Genomic DNA, 11,019 nt, shown 5'->3' on the forward strand with positions numbered 1-11,019 from the left:
GTGGCTTATTATGTGGATCAGACACAGTGATAGTTCTAGAGTTTTTAAACCCCTCAGTGTCACTGCTGGAATGAGAGTAGGTGTGGGGTAACAGTGTGGACAGTGAGGGGGAACAGTGTTTAAAAACTCCAGCAGCACTGCTGTGTCTGATCCACCCACACCAAGGCAACATACATGAACACACCACCATCAGTCAGTGTCACTGCAGCACTGAGAATGATCCATTGAGGGTCCAGATCACTGAAGAATAGGGTGCCAAATAACAGATGGACTGTAGTATGTAATGGTAGTACTGCAGACTGAACCTATATGGTTAGCGAAGCTGATAAAATGGACATTTGTTTTTTCTCCTTACGGTAGATGTTACCAACCTCACCTTCATTTATGATGTAATCCTTGAGCCTAAGACCTGGTACGAAGCTCAGAGTCACTGCAGGAAGTTCTACACTGATCTGGTCAGCATCAGAGATCAGATCCAAAATGAAGAAGTGAAGAGAGAAGGGAGGAACAGCAGTGGATCGTTCTGGATCGGTCTGCTGAGGGACGACTGGGAGTGGGCTGATGGAGGACGCTCTGCCTACAGGAACTGGGGGAATGGTCAGCCTAAAGGAAATTTAAACTGTACCATGATGATTAATAATGTACTCCAGGATGGTAAATGGTATTCAGTGGAATGTGATCTGTCCTACTTTAATAATTCCACCAACTCTGGAGGACATTCCCACATTGCTGCTGAACTTATTTGTGTAATATTGACACTTCATTATTTTTACAATAGCATCTGCCATTAATAGAGAGGCTGCAGTGAAGTTGGAAAAACTATGCAGAACAAGAGCTAAGAAGTATGTATAGGAATTCCTTACAATGAATCACTTCAGTTACTTTTAAGGTGATGTCCATGATTGTAATAATAAAACACAAGAAGCTTCCTCACCATTTGCTGCTCCTCAGTCTGTTTGCGGAGGTGAAACCAGTTTAATGTGTTTATGAAGCCCTGGTGTTTGTAAATGAGTTATAAATAAAAAAAACTGGCTTGGTCCGGAATGCTAGGCTTTCTCTCTACGTTTTTTTAGACAATGGAGAGAACTCCAAATGTTTAAAAGCACAAACCGAGATGATGACATTGCTCTATTTATACTCGGTATGTGGGTAACATTGACTTATTTTTGCAGTTTCGAACCACTTACCAAAATTAGAAGACAGTACTAGCTACAAAACTAAATAATGTGCGTTGCAAATGAGTTTCTGTGGTAATTAAACAGTTCGCCGGCTTCCTACATACGACCTTAAATGTGAGGATTAAGATCGCACTAACTTGTGGACCACAAATTATTTTAAAATGTAATCACAACGATATGGCAGTACCTCTTTATGTTTTTGGGGGCAAGATAAATGAGGTGAGGTACGCATTCCAAACACGAAGGGACCCTTTTTTTACTTTATCTCAGTGCGGTTTTTAATAATTTTACAATTACAATTTGTTATTTTTTTTAAAGCAAATGTCTTATAGATTTAACAGTGAACATGACACAGCTCTTGTACAGAAGACATAATGCATTCAATGGATGCTAATGCAGAGATGCTCATGGCTGTGTGTGTGTGTATATATATATATATATATATGAGAGCCCTGGGACTTAATACATATTTCTGCATAAATAAAATATTTTCAAAATTTTCTTAATCATCCCAATTACTTCGTTAATACTAAAGTGTACCATAACAGCAGTAGTTTGATCAGAGGATGCGTCCCCCTTGAGTGTCTTGGTTCCTTCCTCCAGCCTCGAGGGAGTTTTTCCTTGCCACTGTTGACATGTCTGTTCTGACACTAACTCTGTAAAATTGCTTTGTGACATCTGTTGTAAAAAGCACTGTATAAATATATTTTGATTTGATGAATCCACCTTCTGAACTTAAGTGTTTATGTCACTGAAACTGCAAAACAATTTAATTACTGGAAAATGTTTGGTCATAGTTGGAAAAATTAGCAGTTAATAAAAAAAAAAAAACCCCTTTGTTAAATTTCTGCTTACTTTAACACTACAATGGAGAGGGGAATGTCACTTGGTTGGAACTGTAAGCGAGCAGGGACTGAAAAAAGTACCCACTGGCACAGTAAAAGAGTGATTGAGTGGATTCAGGATCCTCAATTGTAGAAGCAGTTAGACAAATGGGTGCATAATATTTGGGAAAAAAAATCCATACCACTATTTAGTTCATTAGACTGAAAGGTGGAGTATGAAAGATGAAGCCAGAGGAATTACGTAAAACACAGACAAGATATGGGGGGAGGGAAGAGGGATTTATTTATCTTTGTAAACCAAATTATTCAGCGATGTCAAAAACAAGTTTAGTAAACACCAATTACAATAAAAGGGCTTTAGTTTTTCCTCTAAGTGACATTTAAAAGTTTGGGACAAATACAAAGCCAATTCATTTCAGAGACTTTTACCCACACACAGAATTCAGAAACAATAAGTGTCCAGAACAATATAAAATAAAAACAATAAAACCCCACACAGCAACGTGTATCCAGAACATCACACTGCAGAGGAAAGTGTGACACATGGACACAAAGCTACTGTTACAATAAAAATATATAGTTTGAAGGAAATGACTTGAAATTTCATTAAAAATAATAAAAACCTGGTCCCTGTTATTTCTATTGCAGAAAGTGCTTGAAGTGTTATAAAATGAAATGTTAGGGCTGAGTGGGAGAGTAAAAGTCCCTGTTAAATTTTCAGATTTTCTTTTTTTTAATTTGCACTTAAAGCTTGTTTTCTCCCACTATACTGCGTATAATACAATATAAAAGCATCATGTGCAAGATCACTGTCAAGTGTGGCACAGTGCAAGGGTTTCCACGTGCTGTAGGCAAATATTCTTTTTTTCCACTTTTTTTTTAAACAAAAATAATTTCAGCATTTTTAAAATCAAGCCACACCTTTGCATGGCTTACATTCAGTGTATTACTAAAAAATACTTTATCAGCAGGTTTAAAACAACCCTGCACAATGTACAATATGCTACAATATTTTTTATACATTTCATTATTTACATGGCTCCATCACGCATCCGAATTTTCATCTTTGTTTTGTCATCTTTCAGATGGCCGTTAATACTCTACACGCAACAGAGAGGTACCAAGAGCTCCACGTTGTTTAATACGCATTTAAACAAAACACGCAGGGATAAAGGGGGGCATCATTAAGGTTTTGCCACAGGAAGAACTTTGTGCTACTTTTAAAGACTAAATGTAAAGTGGACACTGAGCATGAAAAGGAAGAAAGCGGAAGATTTTGGCTGGGTTTAAATAAAGACCTTTTGGTTTTTTCCTTTTTTTAAAACATGTAAACATTCTAAACTCATGTCCCACAGTGCTTCAAGACACCATCTCCTCACCCCACACCACATCGCAAACAAGGCCATGAAGCAAAACAAAAACAAGGACCATCAACAACAGCCCTGCGTCCTGCAGCATGGACCTTCCTCTGTGGTTTGCCATGTAGAGGTTTCTAGAAGGTGGCGTCAAGCTCAGAGTGCTTAAAATATACAAACTGATTGTTTTCAATTCATCGATTTTCTAGAAAGGATTCAGCTGTGGCTCATGTATGGCACTTACAACCACGTAATCAGCAAAGGGGACTCGGTCCAGCTACACTGCTTTAGTAAACGTAAAACATTTGTGATTGATAACCTAACGCAACAGGGACAATGTTATGACAAACCTTGAATTTCAAAACCCATAGTGCAGTGCGCACAGCGCATATTTTAAAAAAAGTACAGGTGTTGAAAGTACAAGGTCTGTGGGCAAGAATTGCACTCTTCAGTCTAACATGAAGTCATCAGCATACAGAACAAGAAAAAGAACAACAACAACACCACCACGGCCTGTTCTTCCATGATCAGTTCGCTCTGGTCTCTTCAGAACGTGGTCAAGCAGCTTATTCTTTCCCCATTACAGAAAGGGCATGGTATTCTCCAATCTACAGACCAGTCTGCTACAAATTGATGTGCTTTAGCACCAAGAGGCCCTTGCATAAAGACATGAAGACGACTAAAAACCCTCACGCTGAGGGCTTACGAGAAGCCTCATAGTGAAAATGTACAATTTGGAGACTGAAGCATAGTCAAAGTACTGATGTGTAATCGCAGCATACGGTCATTAACGGCCAACAAAAAAAGGAACAAAACAAAAAACAGGATCTGAGCAACAAAAGAGAGGAGGAAATCCAGTTAATGGTTCATCGAAAAAGGCGTAAGACTCCACCAATACCTGTCCCACCTGCAAGGCTGCTACAGCACAAAATCTCTTGGGTTACTACAAAAGGTGTTGGTCTCCTAGACCAGAATTAAGCCTAATTTATGTCTTAGAAATGTTCGTATCAAAATGGTTAACCACCATTAAAAATTTTTAGTGTAGGATTTATACTTAATCTTGGCTCAAGAAACTTATCTATTTTCAGCATCCTAGACCAAGATTAAGCACATTTGAGAGAATCTGATTGGAGTCTGGATTCATGTCTAATCTGGGCCTAAGACAGAAGTCTATCATTAGCCTCTTAGACAAAGGTCAAGTATGGACTAATCCCTGAAAAGATTTAGGCTTAATCTAGGTCCAGAAAACCAGCAATTAAAAACAAGTTTAAAATATTCTTGCACCACTGCAGCATTCCAGGGGGGGTGAAAAGAATAAGTGGAGGCTTTTGTTTAACTAAAAGAAAACTTATCACTGGCTTTGAGAGGTCATGGTCAAGGGTGATTCTTATGCTTGCACTTTGAGAAGGCTCTTTATCTGAAAGGCCATCATTTCACGGCCATCACATGGGCCCATGGGTAGAGAAACCCAATGGCTGGGAGGTTTTGGCAAGACGCTAGGTGATGGTGGATCGCTGAACTTGGCCCCTGCGTAACTGTGCCCACACTGAGCTGCTAGGAGCTCATTCAGGTGGGACACCGCTCCTTCCCAATTTTGGTCATATGGGGAGGCAAATCGGACTGAGCTGCTGTTCTTTTTCTCCGCTGACACGGCCTGCCGCGCCTCAGGAGACCAAGAAAACGTGCCGCTCTTCTCAAGCCTGCGGAGGATGTGGGAGCCCATTGGGGCTCCAGGTGACCCTCCCACCACTCCGCTGTTTGAATTACGGTTCCTCATCCTGGAACGGCCGAGTTGGGGGTTCTTCTTCGGCGCCAAGTGATCGGGGTGTGGAGCTGGAATGTTGTATCTCTCACCGCCTCCCATAATGCTCACACTGGATGTCACCTTAATGAGAAAAAACAGATTTATAAATAAAATACAAGTGAAAAATGTGCACTGTGCTACAAAATGTGTCATTTCCTAGTCAATTTTTTCTACAGTAAGCATATAAGGTTAAAATTCCAGCAAAAAAGGTTAAAATTACACATTCAAACTGAGCAGCAATAATAACAAAAATTGAATAAAAGAAAGAAAAGAACCAAGCTACTTAAAAATGTAAAATCCATTAAAGTATTTAAAACTGCACTATTACAGCTGTAGAACTGTACATTGAAAGTGTGTGTGTGGGGGGGGGGGGGGGGGGGGCATGGCTAGAGCAGACTCAAAAGAGATATGAATTAGACATTCTACAGTACTAAGTGATTAGAAGGAAGTTTTCAAACTGAAGAATAAAAAGGAAAACGTTATATATCCGGCTGTGATACTTTCGCTTGCCAGTATCAAAGTGCTCTACGTGCAGAGCAGCCAGACGTTGGCCCATCCCCCCACTCCGACTTGTTTTTCTGCGCAGACATACCTCTTTGTGTTCAGCAAGCTGTGTGCGTAGATGTGTTTATTTCTTAATTTCTCTTCTCCGATCGGGCTCCAGGTCCTCGAAGTAGCAGCTCTACTTCTCACTGTACGCTTTAGGCCCACAGTGTCTGAGGTTTTCATGTGCTGGCGAGTGGTGTTTTGTCGTGAAGCCGAGCTGAACATCAGTTCACCCCGGCACACGGTGAACTGGGAAGTCAAATCTGTAGCAACAATAAATTAATGGACGTGTTACAAATTCTGGTCATTCAATTATAATAATAATACATTTAGACACTACTGAAAAAATACTCTTTACATAAATAAAAAGACATTCTGGATGCTTTTAAAACTCTGCCCCACGATGCGCACTAACAAAAGGAGGAAGCGAGTTCCACAGATTAGAACAAAAGGAGTCTCTTCCTATAACAACAAAACAGTTCAACATGGTCCTGTTTTGTTTTGTTTTATTTTTTTTTTGTTGGGGGGGGGGGGGGTGTTAAAATAAATTAATTTTAACTAATTAAATAAATTCTATTGCCCTTTAATTAAATTAAATGCCCTTCTTGGAAGACAAAACCCGAATTGACTGAAAATAATGCTGTGGGACAACGTTTAAAGAAGCCATAAGTCAGTTCTTTTAAAGGAAACCTCAATTGAAAAGACGTTAATGGGAGTTAACCTCTACTTGTGATGTTATGGACGCTAGAATTCGTACCAAGCGTGAAATATACATTTTTGCTTGCTAACTTGTGTTCCAAAACCATCCTCAAAACACATGGGTTGATAGCGGTAGGTTTTCCTACGTCACAACATTAAGCAACAATTTAAGGCTGCAGTTGTGAGGCAGACACATCCGGTGCAGTCCTGACAGCAAAAAAATTATTGGTTGAGAACAGAAAATAATTAACCCTTTCTGTAGACAAAGAATTAACAAAACATCAGCTGATATCGAGTCTTGCTTTGGAAAACATGCTCAGTTACACAAACAACATCTTAGTTAGCTACGTTACCCAAACACCTCAGAGGTAATTAAAACAACGTAATTAGAAGGTAAGAGACTAAAGTTGTTTAACCAACAGTGGTGACAATTAACCTCAAATCGTCCAGATATTAAAGGCCAATAAATGCAATAATGTCTTGAACGGAAAAAAACACGATAAGCAACATAAATTTAGGTAATTCATTCTGGCTCTAAACCAAAACAAAGGGCTCGCTCCCGACATGGCGGCGCAGAGCTTCGGTAACAGACAGAGGACCGACTGAAAAACATCCACTCACCGACTCCCCCCGGGTTTTGATGGTCAAAGCCCGCCGTTTGCTATAGGCCGGTTATTTGTTCCACAACTCCAAAGGCAACCCTTATTTTCACGGCGTATAAGCAACCTCTGCAACCAAAAACAAATAGAAAATTCTCTCTTAATTCCTCCTCGGTCTTTTCTCCTCCGTCTCTATCTCACGTACAACAAAATGGCTTCTCCACCAAGAATATGTAGTTCACGTCTGGCAGAATCTAGCCTATCAGCGTTGAGTATCTATACGCAACGACCAATAGGAAAGCGAGGCGGGCTTGTTGCTGCCTGCTCTGGTTGCTTTCGTTACGTCATTAGCTAGGAAACTGTGTCGTCTCACTTTCAAGTTTTTGTTTCCTCTATTCTACTTCACTCATAATTTTACATTTTTGGTACGCTTTTGTACCCAAAGTCCCCCATAACTCAATTTTCCACTCCATATTTCAATGGCAACTCACTTTAACCTCTAGTTTTGAAAAACACCAACTGCCAGCTGGCTAACTCTCACATTCAGATATTTAATAAATGAGATTATTGACTTGTAAATTATATTTTCAGATTTCCGAGATACACTATGATAAAAAATTAATAAATGATGAAGTGTGACATGAAATATGATCACATTTCCTTTCCAGTTAGGCATTTATAATATTATTTTAATTATAAAAACAATGGTGTAAAAATAGGTTACAGATAGACCTATATCTCATTAAGGAAATGATAAATATATAAAATATACACTGGACTATGGCACTCAGTTCACAGTGCTTCCTGTAAGAAGTACTGAGCCTGAAAGTAACATGTTTGTTAGCTTTATCCTTGTACAAATGAGGTCCCAATATTTTGATTAATGAGACTAATGGGATTTTTATACTATTACATGTACATAAAGCCTCAAGAAAAATCCATGGGCCCCACACCCATCCTGGGTAATTTGTCTCAGGGGAGGAGTAAGTCTTTCACACCTCAGAACCTGAGGATAGGTGTGGAGATGGGGTTATTGCTGTGAAGATGGCAGGACAATGTCTTCTCACAGTCAGTGTGTGAAAGTTTGATGTTTTTGCAAATGTCCAGGGACTGTCTGGCCATTTGTGATTCTTCACACCAAAAGATATTTTTATTGTGAGTGATTAGTGGTAGGGGTAGAGAAGTTAAATTGATATAAACAGTTAAGTCTCTGCTAGGTCTGGTTTATGGTGCCTTGCGTATTGTCCATGTCAATCAGTAGGTGGGTGCGGTAATTATATTAACTGTTAAGAATGTACCTTGGTATTTTAGATCTGTTTTAGTTGTGCCCCATGCCATTTTAAGTTAGTTTCATACAGAAGATGTCTACATTTCAATTGACTACATTCAGATAGTAAACATTGCATCTGCTTTGCAAACTTTCACATGCTTCTTATCATGTGTGGTACAGAAAGAGGCCATTTACAGAAGATTATTATCAATGTCAGCATATACACTATACACTGTTCAAATACTTCTTACATTTTTCAACCAGCATTTTTCCAAAATCAAGAGCATTTGAACAAGTGGAAAACTATATCCAGTGTTAAAAACAATAAACATGAAGTCTGTATGGCTCTCGGATTATCCATATTCAGCACCCATCATTTCCAAAAATAATTACGAAAATATGATGTGTCAGATCAGGACACCTCAGCACATGTAATTAATCTGAAATGAGACAGGCACCCGAAAAGTCTGCAGGACTTCTGGATCCTTTTTATGTGTGTTGCCTTCTTTGCATTATAGAGTTTTAACATACATTTATGAATACAACAACACTGTATTCACAGACTATAGTTTTAGGAAGTGTTTCTAACGCCATGCAGTTATTTACACTATACACTATGTCTATTAATTAGTTTTGCATAAGGGCCAGAATATCCCAGACAGCCAATATTTGTTTTGGGTCTTGTCACTTGCAAACAGAGACTTCTGCAGACTCTCTGAATGTTTCAATTATATTTTGTATCGTAATTGATGAAAATGGCACGGTGCTGCAGCAGGGAGTGTCAGTCACACAGCTCCAGGGACCTGGAGGTTGTGGGTTCAAGTCCTGCTCCGGGTGACTGTTTGTGAGGAGTTTGGTGTGTTCTCCCTGTGTCCTTGTGGGTTTCCTCTGGGTCCACCCACAGTCCAAAAACACACGGTAGGTGGATTGGTGACTCAAAAGTCTCCATAGGTTTGAGTGTGTGACTTGCCCTATGATGGACTGGTGCCCCCTCCAGGTTGTATTCCTGCCTTGCGCCTAATGATCTTCAGCGCTTCAATACTTCCAGGTCTTGATGTGAAAGTTTGTGGGGCGTCCCACTTCGGGGGAGAGATGTTGTTGCTCCTAGACGTTTCCACCTCAAAATAACATTACCTATAGTTGACGGGGGCATGTCTAGAATGGCAGCAATTTCGCGAACAGACTTCTTCGAAAAGTGGCATCCTATGAGAATGCCATGCTTAAGGTCACTGAGCTCTGCATTTCGACCCATTCTTCTACCAACAGAAAAGTTCATTTTACTATTTGCAAATTATAGGCCAAAAAATCATATATATTCCATGTTTAAGTTGCAACAGACAATGTAAACTGTAGGCTTTGTTCACCAAACCTGAGGAACCAATTCTAACAAGTTGCAGGGCTGGGCCCCCAAGTTTCAGGTGAGTGGCTGAGATAGAGGAAGGGACTAATTGCAGATTCATGATAGCAATGGAGCAGATATACATCTAAGTAATGATTTTTTAGGGGTTTAATCAATGACTGAAGGTGGGATATTAAAACAATATTAAAGACACTATTCTAGTGAGTTTTATATATGTTATATCCATCCATCCATCCATTATCTGTAACCGCTTATCCAATTTAGGGTCGCGGGGGTCCAGAGCCTACCTGAAACCATTGGGCGCAAGGCGGGAATACACCCTGGAGGGGGCGCCAGTCCTTCACAGGGCAACACAGACACTCACACATTCACTCACACACTCATACCTACGGACACTTTTGAGTCGCCAATCCACCTACCAACATGTGTTTTTGGACTGTGGGAGGAAACCGGAGCACCCGGAGGAAACCCACGCAGACACAGAGAGAACACACAACACTCCTCACAGACAGTCACCCAGAGGAAACCCACGCAGACACAGGGAGAACACACCAACTCCTCACAGACAGTCACCCGGAGGAAACCCACGCAGACACAGAGAGAACACACAACACTCCTCACAGACAGTCACCCAGAGGAAACCCACGCAGACACAGGGAGAACACACCAACTCCTCACAGACAGTCACCCGGAGGAAACCCACGCAGACACAGGGAGCACACACCACACTCCTCACAGACAGTCACCAGGAGGAAACACACGCAGACACAGGGAGCACACACCACACTCCTCACAGACAGTCACCCGGAGGAAACCCACGCAGACACAGGGAGAACATACCACACTCCTCACAGACAGTCACCCGGAGGAAACCCACGCAGACACAGGGAGAACACACCACACTCCTCACAGACAAGTCACCCGGAGGAAACCCACGCAGACACAGGGAGAACACACCACACTCCTCACAGACAGTCACCCGGAGGAAACCCACGCAGACACAGGGAGAACACACCAAACTCCTCACAGACAGTCACCCGGAGGAAACCCACGCAGACACAGAGAGAACACACCACACTCCTCACAGACAGTCACCAGGAGGAAACACACGCAGACACAGGGAGCACACACCACACTCCTCACAGACAGTCACCCGGAGGAAACCCACGCAGACACAGGGAGAACATACCACACTCCTCACAGACAGTCACCCGGAGGAAACCCACGCAGACACAGGGAGAACACACCACACTCCTCACAGACAGTCACCCGGAGGAAACCCACACAGACACAGAGAGAACACACCACACTCCTCACAGACAGTCACCCGGAGGAAACCCACGCAGACACAGAGAGAACACAC

The 11,019-nt window shown here is 41.3% G+C and overlaps 1 protein-coding gene across 1 annotated transcript; it reads right to left on the reverse strand.

Moving 5' to 3' along the window:
* Positions 1 to 2,289: 2,289 nt before the first annotated feature.
* pnrc2 (proline-rich nuclear receptor coactivator 2) lies at positions 2,290 to 7,236 on the reverse strand. Its single transcript, XM_066652965.1, has 3 exons — positions 7,049 to 7,236; positions 5,775 to 5,991; positions 2,290 to 5,263 (listed from the first exon to the last, which is right to left on the reverse strand). Exon 3 carries the CDS (start codon positions 5,240 to 5,242, stop codon positions 4,766 to 4,768), a length of 477 nt encoding a protein of 158 aa, XP_066509062.1. The 5' UTR covers positions 5,243 to 5,263; positions 5,775 to 5,991; positions 7,049 to 7,236; the 3' UTR covers positions 2,290 to 4,765.
* Between the last annotated feature and the right edge of the window lie 3,783 nt (positions 7,237 to 11,019).

This window comes from Hoplias malabaricus, chromosome X1 (assembly GCF_029633855.1).
Source record: "Hoplias malabaricus isolate fHopMal1 chromosome X1, fHopMal1.hap1, whole genome shotgun sequence".
Taxonomy (NCBI): Eukaryota; Metazoa; Chordata; class Actinopteri; order Characiformes; family Erythrinidae; genus Hoplias; species Hoplias malabaricus.